The sequence below is a fragment of the Copadichromis virginalis genome, linkage group LG11, assembly GCF_057382275.1.
Source record: "Copadichromis virginalis isolate Kocher_CV1m ecotype Utaka linkage group LG11, C_Virginalis_male_GT1.1, whole genome shotgun sequence".
Classification (NCBI taxonomy): Eukaryota; Metazoa; Chordata; class Actinopteri; order Cichliformes; family Cichlidae; genus Copadichromis; species Copadichromis virginalis.
This window is the reverse complement of record NC_140628.1, coordinates 25,479,523-25,501,049: the sequence shown is the minus strand read 5'-3', so window position 1 is coordinate 25,501,049 and position 21,527 is coordinate 25,479,523. Positions and strand designations below refer to the sequence as shown.

Genomic DNA, 21,527 nt, shown 5'->3' with positions numbered 1-21,527 from the left:
TTATATCACATCTAGTCGCTGATAGCTGGTTTTGTGCTTCTGGTTTGCAACACAGTCTTCTCATTTCTACATGATGAAGTTTACATTGAGCAAAATAAAGTGCACTGAAAATGATTCACAGTTTATTCTTTGTTCCCTAGTTTCTCTAACTGCTATCCTGAATTTATCATGCTATCCTGACATCTTCCTCTGGTCTTACTCTTACTATTTTTTATGTGAATGGTAAGGCCTTATATTAACCGCTAAGCTTTGTATTACATATAGTAATGCAACTTCACTGAGATGAATGTAACTGCAGTTACAGTAATTGAAAGCTGCCCCAGCTTTTGTCTGTTTTTCCTTTGTAAATGCTTGTTTTTGTACTAAGTACAGTTGTGCACACCCACACTCAAACAACAGCATGTGCATTTATTTTAATGCTTATGCCAATATGATCTTTTGACAGTTTTCTATAATCATTTCAAATCAGTTCAATTCAGTTGTATTTATATAGCATCAAATCACAACAACAGTTGCCTCAACATGCTTTCTATTGTAAGGGACAGACCCTACAATAACAGAATATATACTTTTTTCTTAAACTATAAAAAAATTAATGACTGTGTGCATTACCTAGAGGCAGCGTCGTGAAGTAGATGGTGTTGCTGTAGGGCCCGTAGCCTCGCTCATTTCGAGCTCTGATCTGGAAGGCGTAGATGGAGCCGGGAATCAGAGACTTGACGGTCACTGTGTTAGTCTCACTGTACACAGTCAATGCGCTGTCCACGTCTGAACCCTGACGAACAGAGAGGAAGGGTCTGTTGTTTGGGCTCAGTTTGTTTTGTGTACAATCACGGCCAGTATGTTCAGTAAAGGATGCCTTTGTGTGTATTTACCCAGCGAACACTTAAACCACCGTTGTTTTGTTGTTTGAATGCCATACTGTGTTATGGTGGAAAAAATGGTTCCATTATAAAACATCTTGTTGCCTGCGCAGGCTGGCCATTGTGAACACGAGTTAATGTTCTTCTTGTAGTTTCTAGCACATTTTTGTACATTATAATTTTGTCAGTTAAACAAAGAAATCTAAATAATTCTGGTAATACTGGAAGAGTAAGACAGGCTGCAGTCAAAACAGCAAGATCATGCTCACTGCTGTGAAAACAGGCCAGCTCACTAATAAAGAATACACCACACGTCGGGTAGGTAGAGAGATGCTTGTAGTCACGGTGAAAGTCAAGAGGCCCATAAAAGCTCACCATCCAGTACAAGATGGTCTTCTGCTACAGATTTGATGTGTATTCAGAGATGCTCTCTGCATACCAAGGCTGCAACAGGTGGTTATTTGGGATGATGTTACTTTCCAATCAGCATCAAGGAGTTTGACTATTCTCCTTTGACTTCTGGGATCAGCAAGACATTTTCACCCAGAAAACCTGATCTTTTCTCTTTTTTGAACCATCCATCCATTCGCTTCCGCTTATCCTTTTCAGGGTCGAGGGGGGCGCTGGAGCCTATCCCAGCTGTCATAGGGCGAGAGGCAGGGTACACCCTGGACAGGTCACCAGTCTGTCGCAGGGCCAACACACAGGGACAGACAATCATTCGCACTCACATTCATTCGCACATTCACACCTAGTGACAATTTGGATTATCCAATTAACCTATCCCCACAAGCTGCATGTCTTTGGACGGTGGGAGGAAGCCGGAGTACCCGGAGGGAACCCACGCAAACATGAGGAGAACATGCAAACTCCACACAGAAAGACCCCGGCCTGATGGTGGAATTGAACTCAGGACCTTCTTGCTGTGCGGCAACGGTGCCAACCACCGTGCCACCGTGCTGCCCTTTTTTGAACCACTCTCTTTAATTTCTAAAAACCATGCCACGTTCAAAGTCACTGAATTCACCTTTCTTCCTCATCCTGATGCTCAGTTTGAATTTCAGCTGGTTATCTTGACCACGTCTACATACCTAAACGTGCTGAGCTTCACGTAATTGGCTGATTAGATATTTGTGTTAAAAACATGTTTATGGCAAAACCAGTCCATAGAGTTGATACTGCATCTGTCTCATCACAACCATTTCGTAACCAAATAACTTGGTTTTGTAAGAGAGGTTGTGACGTCCCCTCACAACCAGCTGCTATCAAACTGAAAAACGAATGCTGAAACCTTCTGCCGGTATGTGTGACTTCACTGAACATACCTTGTCATAGTATCTGAGCTGATACTCCAGGATGTCTCCATTAGGCCTGTCTGGCTGAGGCCACGACAGAGTGATGGAGTCCGGGGCCCGGCTCAGCTGGTGCATCATAGGAACGGTACTGGGAACTGTGGGTGACAAGAGACGATACTTGAGCACGTTAAAACAGGAGAGCTGTTAGTTCACAAGTGACAGTGCCCACATGAGGGCAGTGTTACAAAACATGTAGACAGAATTCAGTTGAGCGTAAAAGTGAAGTAGGAGTTTTTATGGTGCACCAGTCAGGATCTAGTTTCACTCAGTGAGCTGGGAGCAGTTAAAGGGAACTTTCTGGCATTCCATTCATTTGATCAATAAGCTCTGAGAGCACTCACAGGAAGATTTTAGATAATGTGAGCTCATTGAACCTCCGAGCCAGTCTTGATCGGTTTCATGGAAAATTGTATAATGGTGTACTTGGTGTGCACAATGCCCCATTCTCCTCTCCTTTGCCCACTCATCTGCTTTCATCTTTCTTTCTCTCCGTCTCTTTGTCTTCCCATCTCTCATTTGTCCCTTTCTTCCTCCACAGTGACCATAATGGGATCTGACAGGATTTTGTAACCTCGAGCAACCTCCCGTTCAGAGAGCAGGAGCAGAAAACATGGAGCAAAGAGACCGAAAGAGAGGGGAGGAGGAGGGGGAGAGAAAACTGACACACACACACACACACACACACACACACACACACACACACACACACACACACACACACACACACACACAATCTACGCAAACGTCATCATCAGAGCGTCTCTTCCTCTTTCATCTCATCTTTTTCATCGTCTCCGTCCTGTTCTCACCTGACTGGCTCGTAGTGAAATTGATGCTTGAGTATCGAACTGGGAAAGGACTCAAAGCTGACACTTCATTCATGGCTTGCACCTGTCAATACCAAGAACACACAGATGTGAATTTCAAAGCCTTTTTCTCCCCATTTATATTTATGACACGCTTCAACGTTTGAGAAACAAAGACAGACACGTGCAGCGTCCACTATGACAGGTCAACAAACGCCAGGAAATGGGGAAATATCTGTCCATTATGAATAAGGAATAAGCGATGCTTTAGTCAAGGTATGCCGAACTAAATATTAAATGTTGGTGTGTATTTACTGATGCGGCACTTATAATAAAATAATAGAGCACAGTGGATTCATCTCATCTGTGGGTCCAGGAAGTGCTTCAAACTTTGAGTGAGATAAGACAAGGAAGAATCTTCCGTTTTTCCACAGCACCTGTATGAGATACGTGACCCTGGTCAGCAGGTTGTTGAGGGTGACCTTGGTTTGTTTCAGGTTGGTCTGGGAGGGGCTGAAGGTGACGCCCTCCCCACACCAAGAGCACAAAGCCGAGTTGGTGAAGGTCGGTGACGGACAGATGCGACACACCACCCCGTACCACACCTCACTTCGGCCTCCCATGTCCACCGGAGGGCGCCACCTCAAGGAAACCCCACCATCGCCGCTCTCATACTCCCAGGTCAGAGAGACAGGAGCAGACGGAGGAGCTGCGGAGAAAGCAGAGATGGGGAGAATGGGAGGAGTTTGACATACATAATGCAAGCGGTGGACTCTAAGATGGAAGCATCTGGTAAAATGTTTAAGATATGAAAGAACCTGCAGGCTGGCAAAGACATTTATGCAATGAAAAGTAATGGAAAGAACTTTATAAAATAGTTTGATGGTGAGGCAATTTCGTATGAACGAACGTAGGAAAGTTTCATTCTTAACAGGTTTTTCTGTTGGTGCAATTTAAAGATTAAAATAGTCTTTAAAAGCAAAAGGATTTTGTTCCATTGACTGTGTATCTCGGTTCTCACAGTCTGAGCAAATGACAAATGACTCCAATGAGGCCCCTTGAACGCCTCGCAGAGGAGCCAGGCGTAAACAAACAAACAGACAAAGCTCACTTGTGCAGGCAGAAGAGTTGGCATCGCTGGCGGCCCGGTAAAAGCCGCTGCGACATTCACACACACTCGATCCCTCATGGCTGGTTCGGCTGTTGGATGGGCACACAGTGCAGGGAATAGAGCCTGAAATAGACTTAAAGTAGCCCACAGGACAGGCTGTAAGGAGACATGAAGACAGAAGAGAGGTTGTGTTTTATTAACAGCTTGCGGTTATATAAATAAAGTGATCACTGCTCCATTAGCGGTGTTCACTGCTATGAGTTTGCAGGTTTAAACTATGAAATGCTGCAGCTGCTGTTAAAGAAACAAGCTTAAATTTGGGCTCAGATGCACATACCACTATTTTTTTTTTTATATGGTCAGAAAATAACACACTGATAACATTCAAGCCAGTTAAGAATAGCCAGCACTTGGATTTGTCGCTGAAATACATTAATAAAAGTTCAGCTGACCAAATATCTTTTGCGCTCAGACTAGCTTCTTCTGGACCTTTCAGTGATATCACACCGTCTTTCTCAAAGCTCAGTTGTAATCTGCATGACATTCAAAGCGAAAACTTGGGAAGACCTCAGCAAGCGGACCTTCAGTTAAGATTGCTTTGTCAACTCTGATTGCAAGGTGCAGCTAATACTCACAGGTTCACTGAAAGTGCACGTGTACATCATGTGCGACGTAGTTTAAATTGAACATCTGGCATTATTCAGACAATTCAGATTTTGTTTTATGTAAGGTCTTTGCGATCTGTATTATGTGCAGCTCAGAAGTCACGAATATCAAAAAAACAAACAAAAAAACCCTCTTACTTAATCCCTTTTTATTGCTCCCCTCATTTTGTCCAGAACAAAATCAAACTGCAGTAACTGGTTTGGGGTTAAGCATCAATTTCAGCTTGGCTTGTGGTTCCCATTGGTTCAAAAGTTCATCTGAAAGGCAGCGGTCTCTTGTTTGTTGTTGGCTTAACCCGGAACTATCATTAACTTTTGTTTATAGAGGAAGTGGCCAGCAAACCGACAGTCACATACACACACACAAAGACACACACGAAAGGTCATAGTGAGCGTTTTGAAGGTGGAGGTTGACTTATTTACCTCATCTGCACCACTCTCCTCCTGGACAATAAGCAATACGATGATATTACTTACAGAAGCGTTAGTTTACTTCAGCATAAAGACTGTAAACAGGAGGAGACGGTTTAGCCACAGTCTCATGTGGTAAAAGCAATTAATGATAAATATTTATACACACCATAATTAGGAGTTTGAGTGTGTTGATTTGTGAGCTGTAAGGCTGCTGTAGGGCAGATTTGTCTCACTTTGGACAGAATTGGATGTTTTTATTCTCCTTTTGCAGTATTTATGCTAACCTGGCCTAACCGACTGCTTATATGATTTGTATTTATCGTACAAAGAGCAGCAGAGAGAGTGGTGTCAGCCCTTCTAGCAAGTAAGAGTAGAAAATATTTTCCCTAAGTGTTAAAACACTCCTTTAAAGTTTTTTAACTTGTCTAACTTGTCTGAGTTAATATCGCAACTCAAGCGTGGAAGATCGTTCTTGACCTACCTAACAATAACCTCTGTAATCCCTTCATGGCAGCAGTTTTTGTCTGACGACGGTGGTCTCTTTCAGCAGAGTAATGCACCCAGTATTTGAGGAATATGTAAAGGAGTTCAAGGTGCTGTGTAGCCTGTATCAGTGTGACAGATTCACTTTCACCCTACCGAACTTCAAGGATCTGATGCTAACGTCTGGTGCCTGATACCACACGACACCTTCAGAAGTCTCGTGAAGCCCACGCCTCGATGGATCAGAGCTATTTCAGCAGCACGAGGGAGGCCAACACAATATTAGGATTGTGATTCTAAAGTTGCGGCAAAACTGTGTAAAGATATTTATTAAGTACTAAACAATCCTTCTACAGTACGGTGCCTTATATAATGAGCCACTCCTAATTTCTTTATATTTTCTTAAAAACGAGCCAGATTTTCCTGTAATTTCTGTAAAGTTGGTCAAAATTGACAGAATTATGAACACAGAAAAATATGATACACCATGCAAAATGACCTAGTAAGTGTTTCATTGGCAATGACAATGATCCCAAACAAACTAGCACTGTGCAGTAAAAGCATACCTGGATAGAAAAATACACAATGTAATGCTATTAGTCGTGGATTGGCCTCTACATTGACCTTAACATTATTGAAGCACTGTGAGATCATCTTGACAGAGACCAGAACAAAAAGGCAGCCAACATCCAAAGAAGAGCTTTGAATGTCCTTCATGAAGCCCGGAGAACAATTCCTGAAAACTTTCCTAAGAGAGTTTAGGCTGTGTGGTCATACCAATTATTAACTTTCAATGCTTACTTGTTAGAACTGTACAAGCTCTCTTGTTCCCTTATATAACAAATTTCCGTGTATGTTTGGACACATTTCAATAATTCGCTGCACGCATTCCTCATTCTCCAAGCAAAAAATAAAGAAACAAGGGTTTTCTCAAGACTTTAGCACATTACCGTAACAGGACCACTTCATTCCTAGGCAAATATTTCCCTATTAAAACATTTTATTGGCCTTTTTTTAATAAAAAGGCCTACTGTCCTCATATGTATTCAGGAATCATGTGCTGGAATTCATAATCCATTGGAACTGTCAAATCAAGTCACATTCAAGCATAAATTGATTATTTCTCTCGCTCTTTCTCTCTCATACGCACACTAACACGCACGCACGCACACAAACAAATACCATTTGAACCTGCAGGCTGTGTTATATGACAGAAAAATCTGTGAAATCTGCCAGTTGTTAATGTCAACTGACCACTGAGGTCAAGGTGACTGACACATGACTTCATGCTGCTGCCAGCCTGAGCCTCGAGTGCTCGTACTTATGAGGATTTTGAGTCCACAGCCTCCAGGTTGGTCTGCTGCCATTTTTACACTGCGAGTGTGTGTGGGCATGTGAGTGCCATTAAAGGAGTGTCGGCTAAAGGTTGCATCGTTCAAAATGTGCTCCCTTTGTCTGAAAGCTAAATGTAGAGTATGTGCGTATCCTCAGACAGACAACCTCTTGTATTGTTGAGTGCAAATGGCACACTAAAAACAAAAAAACATGACCCAGCAGTTTCATATGTTTTTGGAGCCTTACAGTACCCTCGGAGTTGGAGAATGAGAGCGAGGGCATCAGTGGGAGCAAACCCCTGACCTCGCTTATATAACCTTGTCAAGAATGCGTAGCATGTCTTAAACTTGACGTGCTAAAAGAGCGCACGGATGCATTTATGCATGCTTGGCGCTGGTGCAGCAGTGTGGGAGGGGAAGATAAGAAGGCACAAAGTGGAAAAAAAAAGTGGAGAATAAACAGATAAAAGGCTTCCTGTGTTCTCACTTGTCTCTGAGAGCGCACCTTGCTTTCAAACAGGTGTGAAGTGAGAAAAAGGAAGGGGGACTAAAATAATGCGAAGACAACAAAGAGAGAAACCAAACTGGGGAAGAAGTGAACATGGAGACGGATGGACTGAGACAGCTGTAGGATGAACAGCAGAATTATGTATATAAGCCTGAGATGATGGGTGACAATGAGGAAATTGAAAGTGGAAAGCAGCAGGAGGGCGACAACAGAGGAATAGAGAGGAATATAACTTCCTCCATCTTTTATGTCCCAGATGCACATTAGCAGACGTGTTCTCCTACAGCACTGACATGAAACATGACTTTGCTACAAAGCCTCTCATCACCAGCGTTATGAGCTCCCTCAACCCCCTCCTCCTCCTCCTTCCCCTCCCCCTCCTCTCCCGCATCCGCCCGATTTGAGCAGCCAATGAACGTGCAGAGCCCTCTGCCCTCTTGCTTGATCTGCATCCCTCTCTCAGTCACCCACCCAGCAATAAAACAGAAAGCGTACCACCATTATAAGCTCAGTCACAGATGCCTTTACATTACAAGTGTGCAAAAGTGCACACAGCAAAGTCCCAGCGAGCCCTGCCAACAAAACAAACGAGCGTCTCTGGCAATGACAGATATAAATATCGCTCGTTTGTTGAGGTGACTGAAAACTGAAAAGATGACACGATTAAGCGTCAGAAAATTAATCTCCGACTACACACACTTTGATCATTTATTTGTTTTTCATCTTTTCGAACCAAAGGTAAGGATTTTCTGCTTAAGTACAGTTAAAACGTTGTGCTTTTGATAGATGGAAATAAGCAATTAGCATTTTGAAAAGGGACCGTTCGCAAACAAACAATAGACGAGCTGAAAATGTGAATACCGATGTGCTTACAGCTTCACCCTAACTTTACACAAAGAAAAAACTGAGGTCTTATTTTTAAATATATAATACCTTTAAGTCTTGCTTCAAAAATCCCTGCCATGTTTTTACCATAATCCAGTGGATTACTAAATGAAGGGCAATGAAATGAAAAGGAGTGATGGGAAGAGGGCAGTGTGTGAAGGTACTGCATATAAACAGGAGCCAACTTTTATATGTCATGTTTTTCTTAATTTGCGGGTCATTTTAAAACAGCAAACCACTCTGAAAGCAGTCAGGGATGAGATTAAGGTCATAAGGTCAGTTTGTGGCATCATTTATGAAACTAACTCACAACAAACACGACCGGGTGTGTTATTCGTGTGCTATTGCCACAGTGCATTGATGTTTACATGCAAGCGTGTATGTATTTACTGATAGACGGATGGGCGGGCGTATGGGGATAGGGATTAATTTGACAAAGGCTGCATGGAAAGAGAACGAGATTAGGCAAGAAGGATGACTGAAAACTGCATTTATTTTCTAAAGAGATAAAGAGATAAACACAAGCAGAAATAAGAAAGCCACGAGCTGAGTAATTTGATGTTAACATTGTACGTTGGTATGTAGATCACTGACCCAATTTCTGTCTTTTTTTCCTCTTCCTCTCCCTCTTTCATGCACTCATTCCCTCTTTTGGCTCCCAGCATAATCTCTCTCTGTTTCTCTCTCTCTCTCTCGCTCAGACGCACAACAAACGCACGCACACAAACACACAACAGTCACAGATGCGACCACACAACAGACTACATTCGGTAATTTAGTGGATCCTGAAAACAAGACACACACTGAATCGTGTGCTCTAATATTGTCTCTCTTCCTCGTAAGCTCCAGCAGCACTCTACCACACGTGAAAGCAAAATAATCCTTTGTTGGATTTTCACCGCTGATGCAGCGACAAAGAAAATGATTTGAAGACTCCCTCTTACATATCTTGACAAATTACTGCATTAGGCAAATCCTGCATGTTCACAGAAATCTTGGAAGGATTCAGGATTCACCGTCGCTCCCACGGTGAACATCGTGCAGTTTAACGAGGCAACCTTTTGACCTGCACACTCTTTGTCGAGCTGATGCAAACTGATTCAAAAGACAACAGTGTGCACTAAAAATGGATGTTACATAATGCAAATGACCCTAATTGATGGTGGAGCTGTTGGAGCTGCTGGAGCTGCTGGAGCTGTGATATTTACCTAAGACCTTCACACATTAAATTTTCAGCGTGCTGACGTCTTGTTTCCTCTTCCCTGGGCCTGCATCTGCACCTGTAAGATTTGAGCTCTCAGCCTAATAATCATGACAGCTCAGCACCGTTTCTGACTTAACAGGGATCATTTTATTTCTTTCAAAACATTTTTTTTAGTTATTACTATCCACATTTAGCAATTTGCAGTCATGTTTCTGTCTCTTCTGCTCTGTTTTTGCTGTTTTTTTTAACCATTTCCCAGGAGGCCTTTTCCAGGCTTTTTAGCTGCTAAATGCTCCAATAGGTTTGCCAGACTGCCCCTAAGTGTGTCTACATGCCTGTTTGGTGCCAAGCAGAAAGTGTACAGTGGCTTTTTTACTGAAAAAGGAGAAGTGGCAATGAACTGAACTCTGAAATTTGCTGTGATAACGTTTCATAAAGCTGGAGGATGTGCGGATTCACGTGACAGTTTTTGAGAGCCCGGCATCCCCATTTCACATGAATGTTTAAAAAAATGATTGTAATTTCTCCACCGAACTGCCCTGTGAAATATAATGAACACCATCATAAAGAGTTTTGACTCATGTAGCGATTGATTTGATATGATGTGTATGTATTCAAGCTGATTTATCACCGCTGCATGTCAACACCCTACAGCCCAGTCGATACAGTACGTCATTGATCATTTCACTCAACTGTGTTTCTCTCAGTACTAATAGACTGGAAAATCAATTGAATTCCAGCGCTGCTGATGAGTAGGCTTACTGACGGCTTGATGAAGAAGGGGACACAACTGCAACTGGGAAAATGTAGTCGGTATATTCTATGAGACGATTATCTACTTTGTTATTTGGTGAAGAGTGTCTGTTTGGGACTAAAGCAGACTCAAAATAATGTCACACTTGCACTCGTACGTCCTCCCCTGGCCAAATGTTCTTGTTTCTCACCACAACCTGCCTCGGGGTAGTTGGTGGATGTGTCTGTGCTGAGAGTAAGGGCTCTGGGCAAAAAATCAGGACAAACTGACATGTTGAATATTTCAGGACGTAGTCTCACGCCACATAAAATATCAACATGGCTTCAAGTAAGCTCAAAGCTCCATCTGAGCATCCGCCACAATAATCTTTGTCCTAAACCATCAACAGTCGCTTAAGGGGACTCAAGCAGAAGGTGTGTATCTGAGGATGATGCACATCCAGCAGGGACCAACTCAAGCTGCCTCAAACTACAGAACTGTTTCATGTTTGGCTGAACAGGTGTAACTGTGGCTTATGCTCGGTCATGTTTCTGCCTGTCCTCTCTACGTCTCTGTCTCCCTTGTGGGATGCAAATGTCAAAGGAGAAAAACGTCCTGATGCTGCCTGGCAGAAAAATAAAATAACAGCAGGCAGCTGCTGCGTGACGTCTGCCTCTGTTCTTATCGTTTTATAAAAGACTCCAGAAGAGTTTTTATCCCGAACTGACTTCTGAATATTTTAGTGATCATATAGAACTTGGGTGTTCTTGTAGACTTACTTGTGATAAACAAGCTCATAAATAATCAAGGGATGATCTTTTAATGTTTGTCTGCCAAAGGGCCGGCTGTGTTTTTTTAAGTGTCTGATTTTTCAGTTGGATTCTCAATTTATCATCGGTCCAAATGTCGGAGTGTTGTTTTGGTGAGCCTGAAAAAACAGAATAATCAAGCATCATGCCCGCAGTAAACCGACTGAACTATGATGCCTGTGGTGAGTGTCTCTCACCAGGGATTTATTTTAAACCCATGGCAATGACAAATGGTTTCACAATAGATCTGACTTTGGGAGAACATCACAAGATGCAGCTCTTATTAATAACAAATAAACCTACTTTTTCAGTCAGTTTCTCACTAAGATGCTCTATAACAAAGAGAAAACCATATGCGACTAAAAGTTATGGTTGCCATCTCCTTCAAAGTCTCCTTCTGACCACTTAAACATATGCATCTGTGACTCTGCCACAGATCTCAAGCTGCACCATCAACTTCACAGTCAAACTGACCTGACCTTCTTTTAAAGGATCATCACCAGGAATGAGAGATGCAGTTATAAACAGAGACTTTTAGAAAAAGCTGCAGTCTGCAGCGCAAAGAAAGCACATCAGGACTGAAATCAACCAAGACCAGTACTCATCATCTGCCCTATTCAAAGGCTGTGGCTCCCTACAAGCTCTTCCCCTTTTTCCACAATGAAATTTGACTTGAAGTGCTTTTTTTGACACAGTGGTCAAGATCCAGTGTGTGCAGCGATTGCACACCTGTAAGTGGCCAGAACAGGTCTTCCAATCAAAACATATTTTGCTGCACAAGATTACAACCTTGAAGCAGATAGGAGGCATATTTTTTTTTATAGTTTCTGCCTACAGGCCCAGCCTCTAACCTTTTTGATTGCACCTCATATGAGTGACTAGTGGCACTGTACAAAACTATATCTATACGAAAAAAAGCTTTTAAAGGAGTTTTAAAAACTATTCTTTCGTTTTCTTTTGTCCTCTCATTTGAAAAAAAATACCCACTATTTAGTCAGGTGTGTGCAAATTTTTTAGCAATCCATTTAATAGTGTTATCAAATCTTTCAAAAAATGAACATCCATGAAGCCATGCAGTGCAAATGCATATGGACCACACTTAAGAAACGTACGTCCTTGCCATATTAATCTGGTTTTGCAAATAAAGGAATGCATGATCTTGCCTTGGATCTAAAAATAAAAAGCTATTAGTGCTGCATGTAGTTAAAGGCAATCATTTAACACCGATCGTAATTTTCCCATGAGACTGAGAGGTGGGATCTGATAATCTCCTACGTGCCCCTAAAAACGATGTCTTGCTTGAGGTGACAAGCCTGAGTGTGTGGTTGTCAGGTGGATTTCCAACAGCATTCATTTACATTGTAGGAGTTTAAATAGCAAGTGTAATGCAAATTTTTGTGAAAATTAAAATGAAATGCATTTAATGAAATGCATGGGCATATTAGTTAAGACTGGACACTTGAAGGCAGTGGAAATTAGTGTCAGTCAACTTCTTAAAGTGCTTTTCCCTGTATTTAAAGTGCCAGCAGCATAAAAAAAACATACAGCTTCAAACCAATAATTCAGTGCAGCACAGCTGATAATTTGCTCACTTTGCGTTACTATTAAACAGCCTTGATGTTTAATTTAAACAAGAACAAAATGTACAAGTTGTTAGAGTTAAGGAAGTTCATGCTCCAGTTTCCAAAGAGAACAAGGATCGGCTACTGTTAATAATCGTTGACGGCTGCATTGGCAGTTAACCATCTGCCTCTTTTCTCGACGTTCCCAGGGAGGCAGAGAGGACAACAATGCCAATCCACATCATTAGTCAGTGAAGTGACCAACAAAACATAATCATTAAAAAAAGAAAGGAAAGAAAGAAAGCCGCAACGTGTTTGATCAGTCAGAGACAGTCACTGGAAAAGTCTTCGCTCCGGCAGCCGAGCAGCTTCGAGGAGTGATTTGTCAGTAGTTATCAATCAAACAGAGACAAACGCAAGTGGCAGGTCGGGTGCAGATGTAAAGCAAAAAGAGCATGAACACATTTCACAGCTGACTTGGCAGGACTGGAGGATTAATTGCGCTGCCATTAGTTAGACTTGAGGAATTACAGCCGTTGAAATTCCTGTGAGAATACAGTTTTTTGACTGTAATCCTCAGACGTATGTGGACGGGGTGAGCATCGGCGTCCCGGCGAGATACGCTTGTGTGTACTCACACATTCGCACAAAGACAGTCGCACAGCCCTGCCGTCACGCCCTTGGTACTTTTTTGCCTGCTCAGCTCTTTAAAGTCATTAACTTGCATCCTCCTATCTTTCATTCTCCTTCCACGTCTCCCTATTTTCCCTCCACTCTCTCTCTCCCCCTGCGGTTTCTGTCACTTGTTCACAGACGAGTGGCCATTACATCGCTATGACCTAAATGTGTCACAGTTCTCTCTCTATGACTCTCTCCCTCTCTCCCTCCTCTTGCTCTCTCCCTGCATCCCTTCGTGTCCGTCTGGACATCTATCAAATTTTTCCCCACTTCTTGCCCCTACTATTTACACCCACTTTTAAAAGCGCAACACTTTTTGACCAGTTTTGCAAATGCTGACCTCAGTATTATCGGCCTGCCTCTCCTTTGTCTCTCTGCCTCTCCACTGAAAGTCACTGGAAGAGTAAACAGTCAATATAGCACCTCTGATTTAACAGTTTCTCTGTATTTGTCCTTAAAAGTCCTGATGCAGTTGTTAAATCCCTCCAGATGCATTGCTTGGATTGTCTCGTCCTTCTTCGTCTCATCTTATCCTGACCTGACCTGTCTGCCCTCATCTCCTTCTGGTCTCTACATCAAGCACAGCAGAGTATCGGGGTGACAGCAGCTCCATTCAGTATTGATCCAGATGCTTATCTCAACAAATATCACAAAAAAAGAAAGAAAAAGAAAAGAGAGCTGGCAGGAAATCAAGCCTGGAGCTTAAGTTTTATACGTTTAGAACCAAAGCATTGCAACAGCAGTTTGTGGGTTTATCAGATGTTTCGAGCAAGATTTTTTCTTCACCAGCCACAGTGACCTCCTGGAGTCCTGCCAGGCAGCCAGCTTTGAATAAGCGCATTACCCGAAACACCACACGATTACTTTAATAGATCATGTTTGTCCCATTCAAGCAACTAAGAGAATATATGAAAAAATAAAAGAATATCTGCGATTTTGACCTTTTTTAAAATCTGTCTCTCACAGCTCTGTGACATTTATAAAAGCATATGTCTAAGCTTTGCATCAAAGAAGCATTGATTTCTTTAGTGTCCGTCAACCTGAACAGTGTCCACCGGACTCACCCAGACAGGCAGATCCATTGAGGTTCGGCTCATAACCTTCATCACAGACGCATCCACCGACGGGCACCATCCACTCTCCTTCAGCATTGCAGTGCATGCGAGGGGGCGTGTCTCCTTGTGCCTTACTGTGAGGGACACACGTCCCAGTCACAGGCACTAAAGCAGTTGGCTCGGCACCCGAGGGAGTCGGTGGATACGAAGCTAGGTAGAGGCTCGTGGCTGGACAGCGGCGGTAGAAGATAGACACCCCCATGAGGGAAACGCAAGCTCCGCTGTCGACGACGGCCAAGACAAATCTAAGAAGAAGGGGGTCAGAGAGCATTCATAAGGTTTAGTGATGCTTTTAAATCGTGAGAAACAAAGTGTCGTACAGAAATGATTACCCTTTGCGTGTGAGGGGAGCAAAGCTGCGTGTCTTAATGTTGATACGGCTGTATCTGTTGGGCTGATACTGGTGAGGTGAGCTGGGCTCCACCTTGGAAAAACTCTTATCGGCTGCGATGGTGTCGATCTTTACCCAGCCCTCCCTGGTCTCCCTCTCCCCGCTCGATGGCTGGAGAAAACACAAATTAGACAGGAGACCAAGAAAAAAAGGATAATTATTGGTCAGGAGAAAACAAAATAGCTTAAAGAGAGTGTGGCTGACATCAAGTAAACAAGGGGGAAATTATGGAGGCACTGGTTTACATATAAATATGGTCTGGAAACACATGGTAAGATTAAAGATAAGCTCAGATCGTGCTTTTTTAGTCGCAGGCATATGCATACTATGAAGTAGTTTAGTATGCAGTGTAATCACTGACTTAAGATCTGTGCAGGTCCCAGTGGGGATTCGTGCTGAAGTCCCTGCAAAGACTTTCATCTCTGCACTGCTTCCTGCTCTTCTAAAGCCCTCCTCTGATTCCTCATCAGGCTTTGATTTGCATTTTTAAAAAGCATTTGACTTCCCCAAGGAGAAACGCATTCATCTATACAAACAGAGAATCCCTCCCACTGATGTCTCCTGATGTAGTTCAGGCAATTCACAGACTCAGTAGCTCGAAAAGCAGCAGAGGAAAAGCACTAAATTAAACAACACCAACAACGCTAAGTGCTTAAATAAATAAATAAATCATATGGGAAGTGTCAGTCTTCACTGACAACACATGGGGTTCAGAGATTTTTCCGCACTCCGTAGAAAACGTTCATTGTATGTGTTAAGGATGTAATTAGTGGGGCTGAAGTGACATTTATGGAGACCACAGTGACACTAGATTGTGCTTCGCACCAGTGTAGTCTGAGGATGGTGTCACTTTTTCTTCACCAATCAGTGATTATACAATTGCTCAGTACCATGGGACATGATAGGATTCATTGTTTTGATGGAGCATTAGGGGAATAACAATCAATCACCAACACAGCTCGAGTTTAATGACTCCGTCTGCAGGTGGCCTTGCAGCAAGCGGTGACAAAAAGTCAGGATTTAACACTTGTTCAAATCAACTGTGGCCATATGAGACTCAATTAGAGATTAGTTACTCAACTTTTTATATTTCCAGTTGATGTGTTTGTGTAGTTCTTGGAGGATGCTGAGCAGCAAAACCAAACCAAAACAAACAACAGGATATCTCAGTGCAGTCTGCAGCCCAGCATGTTAGGATTAGTGCACGCAAACTGTGACGTGACTGCCTTGCAACAAGCTTTGTAAACCCACTATTACATTTGTATAAAACTGCTAAGTGCTAGAGTAAAAACTAGATAAAGTGGTGAAAGAGTTTCAAGTGGGAAATCTGTGATTAGGAAGACTTAACAGGCTGTTTATCGTCCTAATCTGTCATTGTTAGTCTATTATATGTGGTTTACTTATTTAGAGATACAGTATGTTTATTGAATGTAACGTAAAAGTCTTGATAGTTTCTATCTAATGTATCAATGTATATTTCATCTGGATGAAATATGCAAAAGAATAAAGTTAGAATAAACAACACTGATGGAGTCAGTGAAAAACATCCATCTATCCATCCATTCGCTTCCACGGGGGGCGCTGGAGCCTATCCCAACTGTCATGGGGCGAGAGGTGGGGTACACCCTGGACAGGTCACCAGTCTGTCGCAGGGCTAACACACAGAGACAGACAACCATTCGTGCTCACATTCACTCCCGCATTCACACCTAAACAGTGCTAACCACTGTGCCACCGTGCTAACAGGTAACTGTTTTCTGTCTCGCTCATGATTGTGGAGGAATTTTGCCCCATTATTCTTTACAACATTACTTCAGTTTATTAAGATTTGCAGGCAGCTCTGTTCAGGTCCCTCCACAGCATTTCAGACCTGGACTTTGACTTGGCCATTACGACACTTTGATTCTTTTCACTTTCAGCCATTCTGTTGTAGATTTGCTGCTGTGCTTGAGATCTCTGTTCTGCTGCATAACACAGCTTGGGCTAAGCTACATCTGTCTTACATTTGATTCTCAAACTATTTGCTATACAAAGAAATTAATGTTCGACTTAATGGCTGCAAGGTACCCAGGCCTTTTGGCCATAAAACAAGCCCAAATCATCACCCCTCCTCCACCATGCTTGACAGCTGCCCTATTCAAAGGATGTGACAAGACAGAAGTCTTGCGGTTTATTCACATGTAACTTTGCAGACCTGAGCCGAGCTTAGACAAGAGCCTTTTCTCCTGGGAATCCTTCTAAACAAGCCAGTATTCTGTCTTTTTCTTGATCAAATGTCATGAACTTTAACTAGCTGAGGCCTGTAGATTCAGAGATGTAGTTCTTGGGTTTTTGCCATTTCTCTGAGCATTGCATGGTCTGACCTCGAACTTGCTGGAACATCCACTCCTGAGAAGATTGCGACGTTATCTTAGCACACACCTGAATGCTCTAGAGCAGTAAACTGCCAAAACATCTGTTTTTATTGAGCTGCTCGCACTTGTTGTTGAGCAATTAATCAAATACATTTGACTTGCAGCCTTGCTGCAACTCTTACGTCTTCTGGGTGCACTGTTTCTACAGGACTACACAGAGTCACATGAAAACTTTCTTTTTCATGTGACCATCAAACCCCAACCTGAAATCTTTAATTACCAGTCATAAAACACAAAAGCCTCAATAAATACTCACTGTTGTTACAGTTGCCATATTTAGTCTGTTTAATACTACATATGTAATTTATTTAACACTACAATTTGGCTTTTTTTTTTTTTTTAACATTACTTACAGGTGGATTATTTTCAATCGAAGCTTAGTTTTATTAAAAATGTCTAGGTTAGAGTCCATCACTTGGGTTGCTGCTAGTTTCTTTTTTTTTCCAAGATCAGATGAGTTTGTTTATATCCAGATGTTAGAAGAGTGTTTCTAGAAATACTGCCAGAACTGGGTGAGTGTTTGCTGCCAAATTAATTGTTGGGCTTGTGAGGATGTTAAGCCCTGTGACCTGAATTTAGGCTAATGCACGAGTGGCACAAGCTTAGGCAACAAAATTTCAAAACATGCCCATCAGAGGAGAAACCTTTCTTCATCTTTTTGTCATTTTTGAGCCCCGTGCAGTAGAGACAGACAGGAAACACAGCAGGAGACAGCCGTGACATGACATGCAGTCCTACCAGCTAGCTAGAAGTCAAACATGTGCTGCTAAGGACATTTTAGCCCATGTGGTGCACATGCTTTGAATTTAGCCATCAGATTAGCTTTTCTTTTAGAACTTTTCTTTTGCTAGGTTCTGGTGCTAACCACAAACACTTTAAGGGCCCTTTTCCAACTCCAGATTATTATTCTTGAACTCTGATAATGTAGCTTTGCATTGTTCACATTTCAAAATAATTATATTTATCATATCCTGGATCTTAGTGCAGCCTATCAGTCCATCCTCTGTCTGAAACAATCAGTTTTTAGCGCTTCTCCTTTTAAGCCAACTTTCTTCTGATTGGCTATCCCTCACAATTAAACTAAGACCAGCACTGCCAAAACAAATACCAGTAAGGACACTTTTAAGCTATAAACGCAGGATATTTAGGGGAGAGGAGTGTCTCATGATTTATGAAATGAAACATCATCAATTTGCAAATTCTGAATATTTTAAAGACCACTGTGATTTTCAAAGAGTTAACACAAGAAAATGCACCTTTGAGGTTTTCATGTATTTTGAAACTCAGTTTTTTTGAAGACCTGAGATGAAAATGTGCCCATCTCTAAAGCGCCTCGGGTGAATTTCTGTTGTTTAAATGTGCTATAGGCTATAAATAAATGTGACAGTCAACACAAAAAAAAATGTTCATACTTTTTTCATAGTGCATGTATAAATAAATAATTTATTTAACACAACACACAGTGTGCTACATACTGAACTCATGGGAAAGAAACGAAGTACCGATGCTTTCACGCGAGTATCAATCCAGGGACATTTGGCTCGATCTGCCAACTTCTAGTAAAAACTTCCTGAAGCTAAACACTCAGAGCAGCCTGAAGCTGAGCTTTTGGCTCCCATATGATTGAAGCTGCCCATGTTTAATATGAGTAGCCACCACTGTAAAACTATTTGACAGAAAATTAACAACAGTATAATACATCATCTTTAGAATCAAATGCATCATCGCAGCTCATCCAGTGTGTCACCTTACCTCAGCTACCCAAGTCCTCTCCAGCTCCCTCTGGGAGTCGGCCTGCTTGTAGTATAGAGTGAGTGTCTCCCTGCAGGCGGGCGACGGTGAACGCAGGCTCGCGCAGTCTCGCACAGAAAAACGCAACGTGACGAACACCCGTGGAGCCGAGTGGCGGTACAGGAAAGGAGTAGCCAACCAGTTGTCCTGCTGACGGGGATTTTGGTTGACATTGCAGACTTCAAAGGTTCGTATGAGCTTCCCTCGGTCATCCAGGACGCTGACCTCATCCCACTGGAAGACAGAAACAATATTATGAGCTTGTGTAAACTGACCTCAGCAAAACAGAAATAAAACTATAAGCACAGGGCTCCAGAATAGGCCTGTATAAACTGTTAAAACGCCGGTATGTTTATGACTTTTCCACAGCCATGAATCTTACTCATGACTTAGAAGGCGGTTTACATTTTACAAGGTAAATATTGAACATATTGCTGCTGTTGCTGACATCAGCCTTGTCCTTCACTGGGTGTTCTCTATGGAGGCTACTTGAGATAAGTCTGATAGAGCAGTTGTTTTTTTGTTTTTTGTTTTTGCTGTAATATCACAGGAAAAGCTTTTGTTCCCTGTCCTCACTGATCTAGGTCGTCTCTATAGTGCTGCAGAGTAGGCTCTCTAATTACTTAATCAATGATTAAAAGAACAGTAATTTAATTAAACAGCTCCAGCCTTTCATTTAGAGCAACATGTTTCAGGTGGTGAAGACAAAACTGTGTTAACATGGACGGTTCAGCTCTCACTGTGGTGAAGCCTTTGAGACTTTAGTGTTTTGGTGATTTTTGCCTGTTTGTGGTGCTTAAAAGTGACATTTAACAAGACTGATGCACAGCAGCACTTTTACCTAAATGCTTACATTGGCATACTAGCTAGCTATTATTTGGTACTTATTCTAGCATGGTAGCATGATGACATTACACAGAAAAGCTATCATTAACTGACATATTCAACTGCACCGTCTTTTTAATGTTTTTTTGTTTGTTTTTTATGCATTTTTAATGTCTCTACACTGAAGTATTTTTGGAAATTGTGCTGTATACATGGTTTTAAATGTTGCAGAACCTGATTGTGACCTGACAACAAGGGATCTACATAGTTATTATTGATGAAAATTGCATTACGGATTCTTGCAACAAATTTAAATGTTATAGTCTTGTCCTCATGAGTGAAAACTAAACATGCTTAAAGTTGCTGAAATAAACATAATATATACAAGAACTGGGATTGTATGTGAAGATCAGATTGGTCCACTTATTGAGGATAGATGCAGACATATATATATGCTCATTATATATGATCATTATAGTAAGGTTTATCAAATGTGATAATAATTAATGCATGTAATGAACCTGTCTCCAAACACTCATGGTCAGGACTTGGACTGATTACATTCACTCTCAGATCGGCGAAGGTTTGGAAGTAATTCTGACCTAATTTATAAACGCAGACAGATTCCCAACATGTTGCATTCAGTCCGGGTTAGACTGCACCAGTTGTATTCTGGTTATATTCCTATATCAAAGCAAGTGTGCAAAGTGTGATTTTGCAGTTTTGCAGCATCTGCGTCTCTGTTTGTGGAGGAATTTCTAAATTTCTGTTTCAGATCTGTGAGGTTCTGATTCGACTTGTGTATGTACACAATACAAGTCACAGTTCATCGATGTCATATCACAAACAAACTGCATGTAACTGCCAACTTGACTCCATTCTGTTGCAAACTGATAGCAGACCTTTTTTAATCACCTTCTTGACACACCAAAGTCACTCTGAAGATGACCTGGTCCCCATCTTCAAAGCAACCAAATGTATTAAGGTCGTAATTTTATCGTCACAGTTGTTGTACTTCTGGTCTTCAGCCACTGTTTTCCCTGGTGTGACTGCAGCATTAACCAGTCATTTCAGCTGTGAAGTTTTGGGGAGTATGGATTTCTGTACTTTCATTCACCCAAACTTTGTTGAGATATTGGACTGAAGCGATGACCGTCATCCTTCATGTTAAAAAAAAGGATAATCAATGTATGGTTTCAAAAAGTCTGCACTGATTATATTTGTTAATCAACAGAAGATAATGTCAGTGGACCATTTCCTTAGTACAAAGTACGAAATACAGAGCAACAAGGACGCCTGTGAAAAGACATATTGATGCTAGAATTTCTTCGACGCTCAGATGAAAAATAAATTCTATTTGCAGCTGTTGCTCCGAGGTGGAGGCCGAATTATCAGAGACACATCTGAAAGAGATAAACTTTTTTTTCATGCCTTGACATATCTAAAGGAAAGAAAGAAAGAAGTTCACGGGCGATGCTGGCACTTTGCAATTTTAATATGTTACAGTAGTATAATGCTGTATTATAATAACAATTAATGCGTATTATACAGTGACATGTGCTTGTTTTTTTTCTCTTGCAC

At 41.8% G+C, this 21,527-nt stretch overlaps 1 protein-coding gene across 1 annotated transcript in view; it reads right to left on the bottom strand.

Annotated features, from left to right (window-relative positions):
* The window catches only part of ephb6 (eph receptor B6), a 43,402-nt gene that overhangs the window by 6,976 nt on the left and 14,899 nt on the right, over nucleotides 1-21,527 (bottom strand). The window contains exons 3-10 of the mRNA XM_085471575.1: nucleotides 19,083-19,355; nucleotides 14,858-15,027; nucleotides 14,475-14,770; nucleotides 4,136-4,291; nucleotides 3,462-3,733; nucleotides 3,028-3,109; nucleotides 2,189-2,313; nucleotides 613-775 (exon numbers count right to left, since the gene is read on the bottom strand). Coding sequence (XP_085327701.1) covers nucleotides 613-775; nucleotides 2,189-2,313; nucleotides 3,028-3,109; nucleotides 3,462-3,733; nucleotides 4,136-4,291; nucleotides 14,475-14,770; nucleotides 14,858-15,027; nucleotides 19,083-19,355 — 1,537 coding nt within the window. The remainder of the gene's footprint in view (nucleotides 1-612; nucleotides 776-2,188; nucleotides 2,314-3,027; nucleotides 3,110-3,461; nucleotides 3,734-4,135; nucleotides 4,292-14,474; nucleotides 14,771-14,857; nucleotides 15,028-19,082; nucleotides 19,356-21,527) is intronic.